This window comes from Toxotes jaculatrix, chromosome 7, assembly GCF_017976425.1.
Source record: "Toxotes jaculatrix isolate fToxJac2 chromosome 7, fToxJac2.pri, whole genome shotgun sequence".
Taxonomy (NCBI): domain Eukaryota; kingdom Metazoa; phylum Chordata; class Actinopteri; family Toxotidae; genus Toxotes; species Toxotes jaculatrix.
In genome coordinates, this window is record NC_054400.1 from 13,454,720 (window position 1) to 13,474,752 (window position 20,033).

Consider the following 20,033-nt stretch of genomic DNA (forward strand, 5'->3'; position numbering starts at 1 on the left):
GCACAGATTTATTCACTAAAGTGAAATCAGATATACATTTGATGGGTCATGCTGTAATTTTAGTCTCTCTTGAGGACTTTATTTTTCTTTTTGAGCCAAAACAGGTTATGTGAGTTTCTTTGATGGTGGTGTTATACTAGCAGAGGTGATCCTTTAAAATTCACACTGTGTTTTCACAGGCGTTTTCTGTTCTAATTGTAATCACTCTTAGCAATGTTCTCTGTGGAATATATACATTCTCATGGTAAAAGGATGGCAATTTGAGTAAGCAAATACAACTGGCAAGAAAACAACATATGAGAACACTATCCCACTAAGGAAATAATAATGAAATAACATACTGCCTGAAATAAATATTTCACAACACAGAAAACATAATCTCACTATTATGCAAATTTAATTCAATGTTAAATGCTTAGAACTGCTCCAAAAAACTAAAAATACACTTATTGTGTCATTGTTTTACAAGTATCACAGTCTTTTATCAGAAGAAAAAAAAAATGTAGCACCAGAAAACAGTTTGCCTCCTGCCAACTGAACAACTCAGCCAACAACCTGAGCTCAAGTTTGAAGTTGGTTTGCAAAATATTAGTTGGCATCTTTGGTTCAGTGTAACACCACTTCAGAGTCAGGGATCTAGTTAAGCGTATAGTCAAATATAAGGGTGGTCTTTGGTCAGGCAGTCTTGTGTTGGTGTGGGTAAAGCACCAAGGTTATGTCTCAAAATGATCATGTGATCATTTCTATGTGGTTTTCATGGGGGAACAAAAGGCCAAAAGAAAAAGAAGTAAAACCAAAACTGAGGGAAAAAAGGAGTGGACAAACACTGCACTTGCACAGGTACAGCCCTTTAGATGAAATTAAAATGTGCAATATACAGTACATAAATAACAACTATTAAAATAACTTAATCTATAAATACCAGTCATCCAAGTATTCACTATAGTGTAATAGATCACCATCTTAAGATGAACTGAACAAGTTATGATTCAAATAACTAAATATGTATTAATTTCATAATATATGCATCTGAATCAGCATGTAAACAGGACTGAGAAAAAGGGGGCAAAATAACAACCCCACACCTGAACACAAAAAACACATACACACACAGACTTCAATTTGCAGAACACACAAATACATAAATGGATGGGCTTTCCCCTTCTGAAGCTAATAAATGTATTATTCTCTCCACAAGAGAACACATCTTAGTTAGCCTCCCTGTGAGAACCCTAATGTGACACATCTATTTTCACACACAAGAGATAGCTGTGAGGTGAACTCTCCCAGAGAAGTCTCTTGAACATTTATAAAATTACAGTTACAATTCTTGTCACTGAAAAATAAATTGTGCCATATTGGTTCTGTATAACTGGCATTTCTTCAGTGTTTAGGCTGCCCTTACAATGGAAATATTCCTGCTTATTAACTCAAGTAACTGGATTATTATCTTTTCCTTGTTTGTATGGTTGGTTAGAATGACTGGGCCTCAGATATGGCTGCAGGTGAGCCCTCATGCTGTTTACACACTGAGCCTTCCTCTCCATTATCTCTTCCAGCTTGCAGATATATTCCCCAAATGCCTGTAAGACAGGGAGATAAAGAGTGAGGATAGACAAAGGTGTGTTATCACTTTGAAATGGGCAGTTTACATAAAGGAAGGGGGAGGACATAACAATTTAGCTGACAATTCTGGGTTTGATTTATTCTGACCATATCAGGTTGTTGGCACAGAAGTGTCCCCTCTGTATGACATAAACCTTCCATCTCTTCCAGCTGCTCCCAGTGGGCCTGGACAACACGCCACCTAAAGTTGGTTTGGGTTAGAAAAAAGCCAGAAATTATTTTTATTCAAACTAATAACCTTCACTGTTGTATCATGTCTGTAGGAGCAAACTAGATTTTCAATATCTTGTTTTCAATTAACAAAACATTAAGAATTCTGGTACTTACTGGGCATGATCCAAGTCTTCCAGGGTGGACAGATGGATTATGGGTCTAATCTGCTGATTGCTGGTGCTTTCTTGATTATTTGACTCTGCAGAAGTAATTGGTTGAAGTGAGCTGTTTGAGCCGGGGGAATTGTTTGAATAAACTGTGTGACACTGCTCCAAGGGAATTTCTGATTGTGGGGTTGAAATGGAAGAGGCAGGTTTGTTGGGCATGTTGCGCGCATATTCTCTTGGGATTTGTGTGGCACCCTTTGGGATTGGCTCGGGTGAGCTGGGTGAATCAGTGCTCTGGGAGTGTCTGACAGAGGGTGAGATGGACTGCATGACAGAAGTTTGCATAGAAACACATGTTGAGGGTTTACGTGAAGATGCAGGGCCTTTGTTGCCAAGGACCATCAGGGTTTGGGGTTTCTGACAGTTCTCTTGGTCACAGAGAAAGACCTGCATAACTTCAGGCACAGGAGGTTTCGCCCTACCTGAAAAGAAAACATTTTGTTCACATACATGTTTTTAAGCACTGGTTAGTACGGACACTCAGAGAACTCACACCTACCTTCTCCACTGTGTTCATATGTGGCACAACACATGTCTTTTCCTTGCTCGTTGTGACTAATAGGTGTCATGGTGTCAGAGGTGAGAGGGCAGTGGGTCTTTGCTTGTGGCAGTTCCAAAAGAGGCAGACAAATTTCTTCATCCTCATCCACTGCAGCTTTCCCTGCCATCTCTCCACATGTGTAATGCTCTTTTTCCTCTTTTGTTATGTTATCTTCTCCACTTTGATTGTCAAGCAGACAGAGTGAGGCGTTGCTTTGTTCCCCATTGAGGACCACAGCTGATTTGACACGTTTGTCCACCTGAAGCAAGGAGATGCTGAGAGGCTCCATGATGTAGCTAAGAGAATCTGCATAAGTCTCATCTTGAGGTAAAACAGACATTTTGGCTTTGACTTCTGGATGATTGTGTACCTCAGTATGAGCTGGATTTTCAGATAGGTTGTTAAGGGGCTCAGCACGTATTTTATCTTTAGTGATGGAGGTAGAGAGAGGTAGTGTGGTTGACTTTGGGATATTTTGCAGTGGTAGAGGCAGGATGGTGGAGGTGCATCTGGTGTGTTTTGATTCAAGAGAGAGGTCGCTTCCTTTTTTGGGGGTCAGGAGTTTGTTGACGTGTTCACAGGCTGGGGAGAGGGGTCGTTCTGCTGGAGCTCGCTGATGGGGTGACTCAAAAGGAGGGTGGTTGAAGAGGCTGTTGCTGTCACTGTTGCTGTGGGCGGACACTAACCCATAGCTGGCAGCTCCTCCTTGCTCCTCAGCACCCCACACTCCATCAGCTGGGACATCTGAAGAATCCAGTTCTTCCTCACTCACTTGTCTTCTATCTTCTAAATGACAGCTGTAAGACACTTGCGCTGCTATATTAGTCGGCATTGCACCTGTCGTCCCGTCTACTTGCTCTGTCTCTGTTGTTGCCATCCAGGCCCACCTCCTCTCTCCCCCTTGCATCCCAGCTGGCCTCATATCTTCCCTCCTTACTCTTGCTACACCTGTTGCCTCCACTGACCTCCTCCTATAACTTTCACCCCTGTCTTGTCCAATATCTGATTCTTCCCAAGATACCCTCCTGTCCTCACCAACACCACCAGTGTCACCATGGTTATCATCATCGTTATTGTTATTGCAGCTTTGAGAGGTTTCAGTTTGCAAGCGAATCTCACCACTGGGAAAAGGCAACTGTCCTCTATTACCATCAGCCCTAACCATAACCCCAGCTCTGTATGCATCTAAAACTTCTTCTAAACCACGATACGTGAGGGCAGAAGCTGAGAGATGGGAAGAGTGTCGGAGGGGAGAATTGGAAGATGGAGAGACAGAGGAAGAGAGAGAGGCCTGATTAGAGGAAGAGAAAGACGGAGATGTAGAAGGTGAGAAGAGATTGACAGATGAGGAAGCAGATGAGGGTATAAACTGCTGCAGCTGCTGGTGATACAGTCTCAGATGCCTCTGCCTCTCCTTATCCCTTTCATCAACCTTTTGTAAATCCCTTTCTCTTAGCATTTCTGCTTCACTACACATGTCTCTGCTGTTTTCCACTTGTCTTAGCTGTTGTATCCATCTTCTTTCCCCCTTTCTCCCCCCTTTCACAGTGCTTTGCCGGTTCACTTTTTCTCTAGGGTCAATTCCAGATTCTCTTTGAGTACAAGATTTTTGTGCCTCCCACAAGGGCAGTTGCTCATCCGTTTGCTGTCCCAACACCAACCCTGCTCTGGCGTTTTGGTCACTAACAGAGTGCCCGTTAGTTCTTCCATACCTTTCGTTTTCTCTTCTCCTACCTTTTCTTTCACCTGCTTCCTCCTTCCCATTCCTCTTATCCCCCGTTGCCAGCCAACCTCTAACTGGTGTAATGTGTTCAAGTCCAATCCATTTTCCGTCCCTTGCACTTGTTTCCGCTCTCCAGCTGCTGTTCTTAGGTGTGGAGCATAGAATTGCATCCCCTGTGGGCAATCTTGTGTTAGGTGTGGTGGGACCAAAAGCCTCTCTTCGTCTCCCTAACTTTGGCTTTTTAGGGGGACTTTTCCCTCGGGTGCCAACGCTGCTACCGCTGCTGTTCCTGTAGGATAGATGATGTTTGGGGGAGGATATTGTCTTGCCTCTTCTGGCTCCTCTTGGTACTCCTTGTCCCTTCAGCTCTTTCACCCTATGAAAAATGAAGTAGACATCACAAGTAGCAGTCACTAATCATTGCTGCTATAGCCCTGGATACGACCAAAGTAACGCAGAAAATTAAAATAGAATCTTGGTATTTGAACTACTACTCCCTAAGTAATACAACTAAAGCAGAATGACTGGAAACCAGTAGGGATCTAAAAAAATACAATAATTCTTTATCTTTCCAGGAGCTAATATCCAGTTCCTCCCACTACACCTACTGGCACACGCTCATACTTACCGATCAGCATATCTCAGTGTATTAAGTGTGTGTTCAGTTGCTAAGTGTCCAGGTGAAATGTTGGCAATCATGCATGTCATTGAGTCACCAACAAATGAGTCTTTCAAAACCTAGAAGGAGAACAAAGTAGTCCAAAATGAAAACACAGAGAAGTTTATTGATCAAACTGGGTAAATAAAAAAAAACAGTCCAGACATTTCTGCACTACCATCATTAATATTCACAACAGCAATACTGAAAATCTTACTACCTGAGTAAGTTTGCTTTGCCTGAAAGGTGTGTGCGATTGTTCTTGATCAAGGGACCGGATACATTCTTTAAGCTGAGAAAAAAAAAAGTACACATGGGAAGGTTTGTAAAATTCCACCATATAATCACAAATATCTTTGACTTTACGTGGGATCTCTGAGTGTGTGAGCATGTGTGTGTGTGGCTTACAGCCAAGAGACTCTGGTTGATCTCAGCTCCCTCCATACGACTCTGCCTGTCTGGTTCTTTGGTATCTGATGCCCTCTCACTTCCTGCCAGGTCCACAAACCACATTCTAGAAGCAAACACACATCAGCAGTGAGTTTACACCAACATTAAAGGGATTTGTTTGCTCTAGCTCCCAATAAACTCTTGTAGTGTCTTAAGGAGAAAAGATAAACGTACCAGAGAGAGTGTACATCATGAGAAGCCCACAATATAATAAAACACATCGGACATTGTCACTCACCTGCCAGCTATCTGCTGCTTTGGACCTCTAAGCTGAATCTGAAGCAAGGCATGAGAACGAGAAGAGTGTGGATTCACTCCACTCATCCCCTGTGTGCGCTCCTCTGTACCCTGTGAAATCACCTGTGCAAGGGCAACAGGAGGAGGGAGACAACAGAGAGAGAGACTGAGATGTTCAAAGAGATGGCAGTGGTCACTTCAACAAAAAAATCCTAGAACTTTTCTCGCTGGGTAATATTTAGTATTTAAGCACAGTAAGAGTCTGTTGGTGCATCTGTGAGGATGTAAGCAAAGAATCACCCAACCTGAGGTGTGAGATAGAAGTATTCATTCTATGGCGGTACAAAGCCGTCATCAATAACCATTCGAAACACAATTAAAACTTAATAGAACAAAGAATTTTTCATCCTCTTCCATGAATTTGTCAAGCAAGACAGTCAGCCACAATATTTTATTTTTCCCTTTTAAACGATAGAGCTCTGATTTTGGAATCAAAGTCTTTGTAAAAATGTGTCCTGAAGGTTGAAGGGTTGGAGTGGTAGTCAGAACAACAGCTCTGGAAAACAAAGCAGGGACATGAGGCAATTTGTAAAGAAAGGGCTGAACCTCCAGCAGTGAGCTGACTGAGTCCACCCTGACATCACGCAGCCCTGCAATGTGAACCACCCTCTGTCCATCCTCCCTGGCAAATAACCTACAGGAGGAAGAAAGGGAAAAAAGAGAGATTAAGAAGGAGAGGAATAGAGAAAGAATAAAATAAAGTTTTGACATAAATCCAAATAATAAGAAGAGTACATCCTGATCCCCTTTAATGATGATGCTACCAAAATGATCCCTATGAGACAACAAGTATATTGAAAATATTGACTATATGACACAAATTAGCAAAAGAAATGACAAATATTTTCATATTTTAAACTGAATACCTGGAAAATACATTATTCATGAGTTTTTATACTTTTAATACAACAAAACACACACACTCATGCAAGCACGCACCTTTTCCTGTGGTCCAACAAGTCATACAGCTGACCACAGTAAATCTCAAAGAAACTGACATACACCAGCAGGGTTGAGTGCATATGTGCGGTGGACAAATGAGCAAAAATGTCCCGCACTGCAAGTGCATACAACCCTGGTCTCTCAGGGGATGAACCCAGCATGGTGTGAGTCTTCCCCGCACCTGTCTGGCCGTATGCAAAGCAGGTGGCCTTGCCTCTATGGAAATACACAATACAAATATATAGTTAGGAAGCACAGATTCACAGAAACACAGCCAAAACTTCTACAAGCATGTACTTCATACCCCAAAAATGACTTTAGGGTGACAACGTACACATAAGTACCACTACATCAATGCTAACCTACCCACTGAGCATGTGCTGCACCAGAGGATAAGCTGTTCTTTGATACACCTCCTCGTTGGAGCTCTCCTCTCCAAAAACCTGGTCAAAGTAGAATCTGTGCTGCAGGGAAAAGAGACAGGGTAACCTTAGGTAACCTTAAAGTAAAAACCCAGCCTTCCAATTCCAGCATTCCAGTTCAAAATGCCTCATTGAACATCATCCCAGTTTGATATTAAGTGTTTATTTGGAGACACTGCTATTTGTGTTTTTGGTTACTGCATGGACGCATGGCAAAACACAGTTTCGGACAAAATATCAATTTGCCATTGTCTCTGGACATTTACCTGTAGTATGTATTGTGTGAGATCCACAGCCTCTTTGCTTTCATGGACAACCACACATTCTCCACCTGAGGTTGTCACAACGTCTACTTCTCCCCTCCTGCTCTCTGCACGTGTCAGAGGTCTTTTCCTCACACACACGCTGATCCGTTGCTGTCCTTCTTGCCTGGTACACACACACATATACACCAATCACAGTCAAAATTAGGGTGATAATGTCCAAAGGAAGCAATACTCAAACTTTGCAAAGTGCATTTAACAAAGAGACACAATCCCATAAAGTATGTAAAATTATGAAAAGGAATTAGTGCATGCATAGGAAATCTCTCCTCAGCGAATGTGTTAGAGTCTTTTATGTTCAGTCACTGTATTTAACATACTGTACCTGTCTTGACTAAGATGTTCATTTGTAAGTAAGAAGCAAGAGCAGTGAGGACAACACAAACCACAGCCACTCACTTTCTGTTTGGAACAGGAGGGGAACTCCGTGGTAGTCCATAGTTGTAGCCAGCTGTTCTCTTTGATTCATAAACAGGTGTTGGCTTAGCCATGCGTCCAGAAGCCCCATTACTGCCTATTTCTGTATAGAGTTTTTCCTTCTTAAAGATACTTCTCCTGTCTTTGTGCCCATCTGGTTTGTTGTTAAACCTCTTAGATGCCACTGTTGTAGGCATGGATTTTTGTTTGTGGAATGAGATCCACTTTGGTGATGACACTTTGGTGTTTCCTCCTGTGTGATGATTAGAGGGACAACTGTTGGCATCTGTCCTGTGGTTGTTATTCCTTTTGCAGCCACATACCACAGGACTGCTGCTGACAAGCTCAAGCTGCAGAGGTGTGACTGACTCTGTGCATTGGACCGGCCCATCATTTCTATTGTGACTTGCACAGATATGAACAGAGTCCACGGGATGAGAAACTAGCCTCTGATGATGATCAGTGGCTTCACCGCTGAAATCAAGCCGTCTGCGAACACATGACGGTCTGGCAAAAGTGGTTGCATGTAGCTTATTCACAGCACCACCCTTCTCATCCTCATCATCATATACATCTTCATCAGAATCTCCATAACCATCATAAGTAAAACTACTATCCACTACAACGTAGCCTTCATCACCACCATCAGCACCACAATCATCACCATCTTCATATTCAAGACTCTCCAGGTCAAGAGTTTTGATCATTTGGACCAGATGGAAGAGTCTAGTCCTGTCCTCCATAGTGCGTATTCCCAGGATGGGATAGTCCTCCATGGTCAGTGCTGAAAGGTGGGCTGCACGATGAACTCCCATGGAGGTAAACCTGAAACAACAGGGAGACCAAAGGGGACAGATATTCAGAGGTAGAGACATGGCAAGTGTAAGTTTGGATGTCTTGAAGTGAGTGTGCTTACCTACCTAGCATAGTGATGCTGTAGCCCAACAGCTCTCAGACACTCACTCAGGCAAAGTGTCATTTCCTCCCCTTCTTTTTCTCTGTTTTTCTTTTACTTCACCTGCAGTAAGAGTGGCAGACACGTCGGTTTAGTCTCTCCATCAGATGGTCACAAAAAGCAAACACGTACAAAAAGTGACTCTACAACTAAAATTATACAAAGGCAAAGGCTAAACTAATAAGGAAAATAATTCAAATCGACTACGAAATGAACGCTACACACACTTTTTCCAAGACAGCGTGTCCTTGCTATTTGCCTTCTCTCAGTGATTTCTGTCAGAGACTGATGGCCAAATGGTCGATCACTGGGTCATTACTACCACACTGCACTGCTGTGCCAGTAAGCAAAACACAGGACACTGATATGATGCTGAAATTTGACACTTCGTCAGGATGGAGCCGGGGCTGCACAGTGCAGTCATGACACACATTTCTGTATCGTAGCAAATATGATAAATATAGCAGACACAGGCAAGCAACTGTAACTTCTTTGGCTTCTGCAGTGGACTGGCTGGCAGCTGTTATAGTCCTGCCACATGGCACTTGAGTGAGACCCTGTTTATATGCATACATAAGGTGAGAATATTCTTCATTATAAAACAATACAATGCTTCAAATCATCCCAGTCAGAGCAAGGGGGAGTGCTAGATATCCATATTTCCTTCAGGCTCAGGCACAGTCCCTACAGTGAATCCCTGTAGGGAGTTTATTCCTTGACTCTGTTAATTCTGCAAATTGAATTACAGAAGGCTGAGTTCAAATTACATTTATTGCTGCAGGGCATAAAGTAAAGAGGAAGTGTGTTGTTGACACCTGTCCACCTGTGTTGTGAGAACGAAGACACATCAAAAAGTAAAGATAAAGTAGTCTGGGTTTTTAAGTTGCAACCAAAATCAAAATATACAGTGTTTAAGTGATTAAATGACAGAGCCTAGCAAATCATTTTTATGTATAAATTAGCTAACGTTTTTTCCAAAAGGTAAAAATCAACAGAAAACTTACCAGGCTCACTCCAGACTTTTTTTTTTTTTTTTCAACAAAATACAACTGAGTTAAGGTGACGGTTTATCTGAACGAGCAAACATGAAGTGACAAAATGCATTAATTTTTCACAAAGTTGCTAGCTTGAGTAGTATCACCATTTCCGTACACAGCGGAGTCTCCATAACGACGAAAACGGTTTGGGGAGGGCGCTTTCTTTTCTCGCTGCAAGTGAACACAACTCCTGTCCCACAGGTGGCGGAAATTAAGACATTTTATAAGAGCTGAATGCAGAATCTCAGAAGACCAGCCGGTCAAATTACGCCCAGTTCAGCATGAAAGAGACAGATAATCCCTCTGAGGGCTTAATGCCCACCAACAAATCTACTAAGACAAAAAGCCTTCTCAGACTAACTCAGACATTTGCCCCACTGGGTTTATATGCCGTATGGAGAGCTGAGAAATGGAGCATACTGATAGATATGTATTTTCAGGATTTATTAATGATGAGACACTGGATTTGTAAATGATATTATCTGGGTTATTTTACACAATATACAGCTATTAAAGTGTATAAGGCATAATTATAGATATCATTCCTATTACCATGGTCTACATAACAAAGTACAGTTGTAACCTTGCAATGTGGTTAATTGCCCCCAAGGTTGTGAGCGGTAGAATCAAACTCAGGAAAAACAAAAAATAAATAAATGGGGGGACAAAGACAAATGTAAATATTCTAAAATATGTACAGACTTTAACACAATGTTAAGATTTCTGTTAGAAACATTTATTCTGGGACATTTTTCACAATTACAACTATGACATAACTACAGTTTTTTTTAAATAAAGTCTTTTTTTTAATCATAATGTATTATGGATTTGATTGTCTCTTCCTTCCCCTTAGAAATCCATTTTGGCCACGTTAAGTCTTCAAAAATGCCATTATCCATTGTACAATATACTGGCAGGTTATATATTATAAACCTCAACTGAATATTATGTACCTAAACCGCTAATAGATGCATACTGTGTAAATGACTGATACATTCTCTGTTTGCAGTGAACAAACAAACAAACAAACAAACAAACAAATAATTAAATAATTAAATAATTAAATAACATGGTAAGCTATAGAGGGTATAGAGGGTGTGGGATCTCGTTACTCAGTTTGTGTTTCACTGGGGACAATATTGGACGTAACACACAACATTTGTACTTCTGTAAATACAACAGAAGCAGGGTTACTTGAAACGCTGACGAAGTTTAGCTCGTATTTTATAATTTGACACATGTCCAAATTAATGTAGCCTGATAGGCCTGATAAAGTATTGGCGTATTCGTGTGTGTAATTTTAGGGAGATAAAATTTTATGTCCCGCCCAGAGCGAAAAAACAAATTAGAGTATGCAGCAGCCTGGTGCCGGGCTACGGGTCCCATCCCGAACTTGAAGGCGACACTCAGAGATGTAACCAGATTAAATTAAAGGGTAAGTTCATTTAATATTTAGACTGGGCAGTGAGCTGAATTAAAGAGAAACAGCTGTTAAAATGCAGGTTACAGACTGTTGTATGCCTCCCGTGTAGATCTGAACAAATCTAGTCGATTAGTGAGATACTGTGTAGGCTACACGAATCAGATTACAAAATACTCTCTCTTAATCTCTGTCACCAACGTTTATTTTGGATAAATTAAGAGATGGGTTTGGTTAAAAGTCCCTTCAGAAATACATGTTTTTCTTAACTGACTCCTGCTTCCTAATTTTTTTAGATGTATAATGCATCCTGTTGTCTGTTCGCCCAGTATAAACGCTTTTTTTTAAAAATGAAAGGAGCTGAAACATCTGGAAAATAACCAACAAGTTTCACAGACCTACTGCTTAACCTGGTGCTGTGACACAATATATATAAAATGATTCTGACTTAGTAGATATGTACCTGTGTGCCTTGGGGTTATTTCAATAAGTTTCCTCTCTGAATAAATTTCCTAATTCAGGTTTTTAAGAAGCCACTTGGTAATGAGGAAGCTGAAGGAATATGTTTTTTTTAATGCCATATGTGTCTTTATGTCTGCTGTGGCCTTCTACAGGACTTTAAAGTAAATATAACCAGTCTGTATAACACCAATATTAATTACCATCTATGTATTTGGCAATTAATCACGATGTCAAACATAACATGACTTTGAAACTATAATCTTATTCATTCAAAGGAGACCTGCTGTAAGAAGAGATCAACATGTCCTCTGAAGAGGAAACTTCTCAGACTTCCTCCTCCTCCTCGTCCTCCTCCTCCTCACCTCCTTCTGCCTCACACTTCATCGGGAAGAAGGAGGACATTGTCAAGGCAGGACGCGTGACCATGCTGGTGAATGGATGCAGAGACGTTCTGGTCTTATACCACCAGGGGCAGTTCCATGCAATGGACATGCGCTGCTACCGTAAGCTCTGAGTGTGTGGGTTTGGTTTGCGTTAACATAATGCATAAGGCAAGAATTTATCACGTTCCTAATGTTTTTTCAAGTATGTGTTTTGAAGTATGGAATTTACTGTAAGCTCAGTAAGACTTATCACATACTTGACACATGGATTATGTAACACTGCTCTGTATAATGAGACTTGTTTTTCCACTGTCAGATTCAGGTGGTGCATTACAGTATGGAGATATTGAGGTGAGTTGCCTACTATTTCCTCTGACTATTAGAAAGAGCCTATCAAGCATTATTTGACACACAGTCACTCTTAATACCCATACTTCCACTTCAGCTGCTACCATTATATCTTATCCCTCTAATCATCTTCATGCTCTGCCACCACTAGGAGTTTAATGGGCGGCTGTGCATCGTGTGTCCGTGGCACAAGTACAAGATCACGTTAGCTGAAGGGGAAGGGCTTTATCAAGCTGTGGACAATCCTACAGCCAAACCCCTGAGGACTCATTGGCGCTCCAAGGGTGTCAAACAGAGGATTCACAAGGTCACTGAGGTCAACGGGGATGTATATGTAACACTGAACGACTCAAGCGAGACCATTGGCTCAGACGTCTACCAGACTGAGAAATACAGAACTGTTTCACTGAAGGCCCAGCCCAAGAAATAGCTGGATACTCAAGAGTTTGTTGATTGTATAACCCAAAAAGTACTTAAATTTTTCAAGTACAATCTGGGAAACTTTGTTTTAGTGGGAAACATCAAACACTTCAAGAAGAGGATGAGAAGGATGTACATTGTTTCACTGTGGTTTGTTGTAGCAAGATCAGAAAACAGGGCGTTTTCCGCAGACATCAATGAAATCAGTAAATATTTGGCATATAAATGTCTGGCATTTATGACTTCGTTCAAGAACATTTTGTTTTGCTACAGAATATTGGGGATTATAATTATTACATCATGTTAAAATATATTGTTTATTTTTGGTAGAAATTACTGATTATTTTTATACCACAAGTTTCTCCTGTTGAGCAAATGTTTATATTAAAGTTTTTTGTTACTACTTAAGTCTCTTGATGTAGTTCAAATGAACTTGTGCGGTGCTGAAATGACAAAATTGATGGTCTTATTTGTGTAACTGCTAAAATGATTTTGCAAGTATTTTGTAATCTGGTTCAATTTTATTGAATATGAGGATTCCTGTTTTTTTTTGTTGTTGTTGTTGTTGTATTTCGTTGTAAATTGAAATTGGGGGGAAAAACTCTTTAGTACTGATCTATTGTATGGGATATTTATAATTGGTAGAGGACTATAACAAAACAACCATACAGGTGTTTCAGTCACTGTGGCTGAGTTATTAGTTAACTTTAGTGCTTGCATTTTATGTTATTTAATACTTTTTCCTTATCAGGTCAAAATAAGTGACAACACTTCAATGAGCAGCATCCAAACAGGCGCTGGGTGGCAGCAGTGCACCGCGCGGTGTTCAGTCTGAGAAAAGTAGAAGAAGAAAACATCAGTCGCAGACTGGTGACGCATGAGGGCTCATCAGTGTGCCTGCAGAGGTGGGGAATATATGTAGCTAAACTTATTGTATATTAAATATTAACAGTTTTTACGAAGTTATATGTTGTCGGAATAGCCAAATTTAAAAGTGCGGATATTGTGCAAACTCTCAGAACAAAGATGGAGGCTAATAGAAGCTAAAGCTCCAGGACGACAATAGTTTTTTCGCCTTTTTGTTGTCTCTCCGTTTGAAACAAATATCCTGCTGTGATGGCGTCAGGTAACGTTTTTGTGTTTTGCACTCACAGTCTTATTGAGGAGCTGGTTGTCTTTTCTTTTTTTTAACTGGGTCGTGTGGTTAAAATGTCTGCAGAGGATGAATTCAGTCTGCTGGTCATCGTCGTGGATGTAAACCCGATATGGTGGGGGCAGCAAGCCCAGCGTGAGCCAGAGGTACAGCTATGAACTTAGATGTTGTATCTAAATCATAAATGGATCCGTGAAACTGTGGTTTCTAAATGCTGGTCGTATCTGAACAACACCCTCTGTCCTATTGTCTTCGTCCAGTTCACCCTGTCCAAGTGTCTGGACGCAGTCATGGTGATGGGCAACTCCCATATGGCCATGACCAGGACAAATAAGCTGGCTGTCATCGCAAGCCACTGCCAAGACAGGTAACTTCACAGCACAGCCTTCTGTGGAGGAAAGTAACTAAGTAGTAGTACCTTGGTACAGTTTGCAGATACTTGTACCGTAATTGAGTATTTTATATCTTGTACAATCAGTGCTTTTGTTTTACTAAATTTTCAGGAAAATATCATATATTTTCTCAGCTTACATGCTCAACTCTCCCACTTACCTCATTACAGTTACTTCCTGTATCCCAGTAAGAGCTGGCGAGCTGGGGACAGCGGAGGAGATGATGTCCCCTCCAGCGGAGATGGAAAATATGAACTCCTGTCAGTCGCCAACAACCTTATTGCTGAAGAGATCAGGAGTGTTATGTCAAAAAGTAAGTACAAGCTTTTTTTGGTTGAGTAAAATTAACATAAAATATTATGTAGATTTTACCTCCTTGACAGATAAATGCTCTGTGACAAACTGTATCTGCATCTTATGTGATTACAGCTGAAGTGAGGGGAAATTCAACAGATACTCTTTTGGCTGGATCCCTTGCCAAAGCTCTCTGCTGTATCCTTTCAGTGAAACCTCTTAACAGTTTCATATGGACTTTTATTTTCATTTGTAAAGGGTGTCTTGACATGGACAAGTGAAATAAATTTGATTACAGCTTTACATGATAGAATTAATATTTGTGCCAGGAGAGTTACTACAGGGACAGAATGGTATTAATTATTTATTTTATGTCCTTTTACAGTGACGTTTATACACTGTTGTTGCTGAGAAACGTTGAGCACTGGTTGTGTTTGAAATGTGGTCATACTATAATGTGCTGGAGGATGGAGGCGGTATTTTAAACTGTTGACTTTTCTTTGCTTGGAATTAGCTTTGCTCATCAAGTTAAAAGAAATGGCTACAGGTTGTTTTTTTTAAATCGTATTTTTTTCTGTATGTTGACTGGCTGAGAAGCATTCCATGCTTTCTTTAAACCTTTAATATTCAGATATTCACAGGGTCTCAAAAGAGCTGGAAGGTAATTTTTCTTTTAATATCAAACTATAGTTCTCTTCATTGGATGCTGTTTTCCTTTTAACAGTATTTTTTTTTTTACCTTTTTAGTTGGGAACGAGATGAAAGCAAGAATATTGGTAAGCCCCAGACAGTCTAATTTCATAAGCGCTTTTGTTTTAATCACCTGACTTTGAATGCAACTTTTCTATTGATTTCACTTTATAGGTGATAAAAGCAGCTGAGGACTGTGCCCTCCAGTACATGAACTTCATGAATGTGATTTTTGCTGCCCAGAAGCAGGTAAAATGTAGATCTTACCTCCTTTTTTTCTTCCTTAAGTTTATTTCATTTTATTTTCATGTTTTGAAATCTCTTTGTTTTTGTGTTGTTAAACAGAACATCCTGATAGATGCCTGTGTGTTGGACTCAGACTCAGGTCTCCTTCAGCAGGTACTTTTTTGTTTACAGCTTTGTTGGGACGTTGACAGACGATGTGATACTTCTCACTGTACTGTGCTGACCTAACCTGTATATACTGAGGGTTTTTACCTTTAGCTGTCCATCTTTTAGGCTTGTGATATAACTGGAGGACTGTACCTCAAGATACCACAGAAAGTTGCCCTGGGACAATACCTTTTAGTGAGTCCACAGAACCATTTGTTCACATTTCTCAGAATACGGTTTGTCTTTTAAATGTGAAGACAAATCGCTTTGTGTTGATGATGGTGTTCTCTGAACAGTGGGTGTTCCTGCCTGACACGGAGCAGCGTTCACAGCTGGTGCTGCCGCCACCTGCACACGTGGACTACAGAGCTGCATGTTTCTGTCATCGTAACCTCATTGAGATTGGTTACGTGTGCTCGGTTTGTCTGTCAAGTAAGTTTGATTCACAGTTAAAAGGCACAAATGCACAACAAGAGTCTTTATAATGCTTCCAAAAGCTGCAGTTACAGTATGTTTTGGTGGTGACACTTTCTCTTGTTTTCTCTTTAAGTATTCTGCAACTTCAGCCCCATCTGTACAACCTGCGAGTAAGTCTTTAAAAAAAAGTCTTTTAAAAAAAAAAAAAATCTTAAAGCAGAAATCTTCAATATAAAATCTTTGGCATTAATATGACCTATAATCTTTTTCTTTTTAGGACTGCCTTCAAAATCCAACTCCCACAGATGGTCAAGCCCAAAAAGAAGAAACTCAAGCAACCTATGTGATTGTTACTGGGATTACACTAATATGGTTTCATTTGTTTCATATTCAGATTATGGCATTTTGTTTAGTTTTGTAACAAGCTCCAGTGACATCCAAGAAATGCCTGTGAGTCAGCACGGTCATATGGAACATGCTGACTGAGAATCTTTACATTTACATGGAGGCTGATACTTAACTACTTAAAAAGGTACTTTAGCATATAAAACATTCAGTCATACATTTGGCCCGAGTATATAACATTTGTTCACAAGACTTAATTTATGTGATTGTTTTGTCCATATTGATAGAAACAGTTGGCACACATCTTTTAAGGATAAGTTACACAGCCTACGTGTACATTGAGTTAATGCTATGGAAAAACAGCATTTTTGTGTTGTAAATTTTTATACAATAAAAAAATCATGTTATATTCTTATATATGTCTGTCACAGTTTTGTCATTCTTATTATAGTGTGGTCGACATAAATAGCTGTTAAGATTCTTCAGCTCTTTTTGGCTCAATTATTTTAATTAGCACATTTAATTACTAATGTGTTGAGGTGGAAATAGTTTATTTCACAAGTACAACAAATTGTGTTCAGTATTAAACTTTAAAAAAAAAATCTTTAATCTTTTAAAAAAATCTTTCAAGTTCACTAAAAAACTAAATCTTTAATTACACGTGGATGATTCATCATCTTCTGATGGGTCATATCTCTAAGAGTTAAAAATAAGCCTTTATGGAGGATTACAGCAGAGCTTATCAATTATTTTCCAAAGTCTTTAGTCATTGCTTTTCAGCGTTTGTTCACCACTTCACATCACTGCAAGATCTTTTCACAACTTCTCCAATTTGAACATGTAGGATTCTGACTAAATTGACTAGAACGGAAGCACTTTCACACTTTTATTTTGAAATATCCCATTCTGAATATTGTCCTTGTATAAAGGGAATGGTTTCAAGTTCTGGTACTGAAATATCAAACAGATGGAAATTTCTGTAGTATGTACAAATTCGGTTTGAAATCACTGTCACATAAGTGGAGCAAAAGGTTTTACAATTTAAATTCTGCACAGTGTAGTGTCTTGGTGATCACCGATGGATTGGAACAATGTTGCACCTGCAAAGGAAAACAAGCCCAAGCTAGTGACTGTTGTGAACCACTTTATACTCGTTAATACTGGCAGCTATTTATATCCTGAATCATGCAAGTTAAGGTGGATGTACAAGAGTAGCTTTAGCTTTATCTCTACATGGCAAAGTAACACATATCCACCCAGAGAAACATATTTGTTTCAGGGTCTTTGTTCATGTGGGCTCACAGCTTTATTTGGTTCTAAATATCAGCTGCTCTACTAGACTCTCAGTCTGTGCCAATCCAAACGCATGACCGTGATAGTGTCTGTAACACTCACCCCAGCAGACCTCTGCCTGGCCACCTCTGTGGAGTCAGGCTCATCTGAACTTTCTGGCCATCCCGGGTGACTGTGACACGTAATGGTTTCTGTAGAAGGACATGACAGTGCAGTTTACACTCTAAATGTGTTCAGCAAAGCGTAATCTATAGTCACTGTCACTGCCAGATAAGGCTGGCTGATATAACACAATTAAAGAAAGGAGTTATACTTATGACCAATAAATAAATAAATCTCAGTCACACGTTGTTAGCTGTGAGGAGAAATTAAACAATAAAATATGATTTACTGCCCAACCAGTGGATTTCTTCTGCAACTTACCCCTTCACTGTGTTGTACCACAGCAGCGATATTCTGAAGGTTCTGAAAGTTCTGCGTGTTCACAGAACCAAACTCGATGACTTCATCCCCAACTCTGAGCCCCTTTGGAAAGAAACAACCAATCACTACAATTTAAAAACAATTGTAATGGTTTTTCTGAAACGACTACCAATTAAGAACACTTCAGATTACTCACAGCTCCACAGGCAGGTGAGCCTTGTGTCACAGCATCCACCCGTGCAAATGCAGGAGGAAGGGTGACCTGCTGCTCCATTGCCTCCGCCTGGGCCTCCGCCTCATCCTGTTCCCGCTTGGCTTTCTCTCGAGCATGCAGCTTGTGCAGGGCTTCTTCTATCTCCACCATGATGGCCTTGTGATCGTTCTGCAGGCCTGGAAGACATGGTCAAGACTTCACCTCTACACTGACAGTGGAATGAAAAGAAATTATAAAACATTTTATTTATACTGTCAGGAAAAATGCACTGATATAGAGGTGCAACAATTAGACGATTAACGAATTCACAGAAAATGAATTTCTAAGTACTCTGCTAGTCAACTAATGGTTTAAGCGATTATTTAAACAAAATAACGAGCACCCTCCGGGTCAGGTTTTCCTAATGTGTAGATTTTCTTCTTTTTTTTTCATTTTATATGTACTGCCTGCTATAACACCACGCAATAACAATTTATTTAGCTGTGACTCCATTACTTAAATACCCCCGACAGACTTTCACATTATTTAGTGAACAGGTGGGTTACTGGAGGTTGTGCCGCTTCATATTAAACCCGAATGTCCAACAGAAACGACAAACAAGCTTCAGCTTACACGAAATGTTGTGTCTTGCTGTCCTGATCTGGTATAAATTAACATCTGCTCGGGGAAAGCCCTCTGCGTCAACCAAGGGAGTTTCAACTCCGACACCTTGCTGTAAACACAAAGTGAAGACAGGCATGTTAAGCTAACTACAGTCACGGCCTGACGGAAGCTTGTAGCTTTGTGTCACGTTGTGTGTCTGATGAGATGACTTACGTCTTCCAAGACGTCGTAATAGGCTTTTATCTGCTCCTCAATTTCATCTTTCTTTTTAATGAGATTTCTAACATCATCCATTGTTATTTCCGAGTTTCCAGAACTGTTTTCCCCTGTCATCTTCATGGCTGCTCGACTTCGCGTAGTAACGTACTATTTCCGGAGTAACGTCAAATTCTGTGGCCGAGATCAGGAAATCCCGCCTCCTTCTTCTTCTACTTCTTTTACCTGGTAGGTTATTGTCAGCTTAAATGCTTTACTGCCCCCAATTGGTCGATTAAAAGTCGTGTTGACCCCAAATAATCCACAGGCCTTCCTTCAGTTACAAAATAGTTCTTGTCAAACCAAGCAGTTTTGCCAAAGAAAAACATCACAAGTCTACCAAGTCTCCACACATTCACAGATAAGTTCATTACTAATCTAAAGTGTGGTCAGAGTCAGTATTTAGTCCTTGTACGGAATAAAAAACAAGTAAGTGACTATAACTATTTGCACTTAACAAAGTTACCTAGTCAGAAATTCTTAAAATGACATCTCCACATCTTCCCTCGATGAACAAATAAGTACTGAGTATTTTACTATTCGCATACCTGGTATTTTAATACCTTACTCCTGTTTGAATTCCAAAAAATACCTGTAGACAAAAAGTTATATGAAGAAAAAAAAAAAGAAAAACACATATTATTAAATTATATAACTTTAATATAATGATTAAATCCAATAATTGAACAGAAACCCCTTAAACGTCTTCAGCAACTTCAACAGTTGTAAACAACACATACCTTATGCAAACTAATGC

The 20,033-nt window shown here is 40.1% G+C and overlaps 4 protein-coding genes across 5 annotated transcripts; 2 read left to right on the top strand and 2 right to left on the bottom strand.

Moving 5' to 3' along the window:
- Positions 1-384: 384 nt before the first annotated feature.
- On the bottom strand, positions 385-9,808 carry LOC121184013. The gene is made up of 15 exons (XM_041041349.1): positions 9,739-9,808; positions 8,700-8,797; positions 7,762-8,604; positions 7,306-7,468; positions 6,984-7,081; positions 6,615-6,833; positions 6,222-6,309; positions 5,617-5,738; positions 5,337-5,442; positions 5,149-5,220; positions 4,899-5,008; positions 2,506-4,646; positions 1,954-2,428; positions 1,714-1,807; positions 385-1,583 (listed from the first exon to the last, which is right to left on the bottom strand). Exons 2-15 carry the CDS (start codon positions 8,756-8,758, stop codon positions 1,431-1,433), a joined length of 4,743 nt encoding a protein of 1,580 aa, XP_040897283.1. The 5' UTR covers positions 8,759-8,797; positions 9,739-9,808; the 3' UTR covers positions 385-1,430.
- Positions 9,809-10,937: 1,129 nt separating this feature from the next.
- Positions 10,938-13,235, top strand: LOC121184690 (Rieske domain-containing protein). Its single transcript, XM_041042509.1, has 4 exons — positions 10,938-11,206; positions 11,929-12,156; positions 12,353-12,387; positions 12,536-13,235. Exons 2-4 carry the CDS (start codon positions 11,955-11,957, stop codon positions 12,812-12,814), a joined length of 516 nt encoding a protein of 171 aa, XP_040898443.1. The 5' UTR covers positions 10,938-11,206; positions 11,929-11,954; the 3' UTR covers positions 12,815-13,235.
- A 309-nt stretch (positions 13,236-13,544) lies between these two features.
- Positions 13,545-16,903, top strand: gtf2h3 (general transcription factor IIH, polypeptide 3). Of its 2 annotated transcripts, none has more exons than XM_041042505.1 (13): positions 13,545-13,709; positions 14,024-14,103; positions 14,218-14,324; positions 14,520-14,662; positions 14,779-14,841; positions 15,275-15,304; positions 15,391-15,419; positions 15,508-15,582; positions 15,679-15,732; positions 15,853-15,921; positions 16,023-16,158; positions 16,277-16,313; positions 16,421-16,903. In XM_041042505.1, the coding sequence occupies exons 1-13, from the start codon at positions 13,682-13,684 to the stop codon at positions 16,488-16,490; spliced, it is 921 nt and encodes a 306-aa protein (XP_040898439.1). In that variant the 5' UTR covers positions 13,545-13,681; the 3' UTR covers positions 16,491-16,903. The 2 variants fall into 2 exon arrangements, with proteins under 2 accessions (XP_040898439.1, XP_040898440.1); XM_041042506.1 differs by having other exon boundaries at positions 13,691-13,930.
- Positions 16,904-17,361: 458 nt separating this feature from the next.
- On the bottom strand, positions 17,362-19,398 carry psmd9 (proteasome 26S subunit, non-ATPase 9). Its single transcript, XM_041042507.1, has 6 exons — positions 19,235-19,398; positions 19,031-19,130; positions 18,401-18,594; positions 18,205-18,306; positions 17,884-17,972; positions 17,362-17,588 (listed from the first exon to the last, which is right to left on the bottom strand). The coding sequence occupies exons 1-6, from the start codon at positions 19,358-19,360 to the stop codon at positions 17,561-17,563; spliced, it is 639 nt and encodes a 212-aa protein (XP_040898441.1). The 5' UTR covers positions 19,361-19,398; the 3' UTR covers positions 17,362-17,560.
- Between the last annotated feature and the right edge of the window lie 635 nt (positions 19,399-20,033).

What these genes read in the sequence shown, in the direction of transcription:
- psmd9 (XM_041042507.1), bottom strand. Translation starts at nt 19,360, where the DNA reads ATGAAGATGACAGGGGAAAACAGTTCTGGAAACTCGGAAATAACAATG. An exon ending in ATTACGACGTCTTGGAAGAC is followed by an intron (nt 19,131 to 19,234) that starts GTAAGTCATCTC and finishes TTGTGTTTACAG; the next exon opens with CAAGGTGTCGGAGTTGAAAC. An exon ending in TGGTACAACACAGTGAAGGG is followed by an intron (nt 17,973 to 18,204) that starts GTAAGTTGCAGA and finishes GTCCTTCTACAG; the next exon opens with AAACCATTACGTGTCACAGT.
- gtf2h3 (XM_041042505.1), top strand. Translation starts at nt 13,682, where the DNA reads ATGAGGGCTCATCAGTGTGCCTGCAGAG. An exon ending in AAGCCCAGCGTGAGCCAGAG is followed by an intron (nt 14,104 to 14,217) that starts GTACAGCTATGA and finishes GTCTTCGTCCAG; the next exon opens with TTCACCCTGTCCAAGTGTCT. An exon ending in CCCTGGGACAATACCTTTTA is followed by an intron (nt 15,922 to 16,022) that starts GTGAGTCCACAG and finishes TTCTCTGAACAG; the next exon opens with TGGGTGTTCCTGCCTGACAC.
- LOC121184013 (XM_041041349.1), bottom strand. Translation starts at nt 8,758, where the DNA reads ATGACACTTTGCCTGAGTGAGTGTCTGAGAGCTGTTGGGCTACAGCAT. An exon ending in AAGCAGCAGATAGCTGGCAG is followed by an intron (nt 5,443 to 5,616) that starts GTGAGTGACAAT and finishes GTTTGCTTCTAG; the next exon opens with AATGTGGTTTGTGGACCTGG. An exon ending in ATATGAACACAGTGGAGAAG is followed by an intron (nt 2,429 to 2,505) that starts GTAGGTGTGAGT and finishes TTTTCTTTTCAG; the next exon opens with GTAGGGCGAAACCTCCTGTG.
- LOC121184690 (XM_041042509.1), top strand. Translation starts at nt 11,955, where the DNA reads ATGTCCTCTGAAGAGGAAACTTCTCAGACTTCCTCCTCCTCCTCGTCC. An exon ending in AATGGACATGCGCTGCTACC is followed by an intron (nt 12,157 to 12,352) that starts GTAAGCTCTGAG and finishes TTCCACTGTCAG; the next exon opens with ATTCAGGTGGTGCATTACAG. An exon ending in TACAGTATGGAGATATTGAG is followed by an intron (nt 12,388 to 12,535) that starts GTGAGTTGCCTA and finishes TGCCACCACTAG; the next exon opens with GAGTTTAATGGGCGGCTGTG.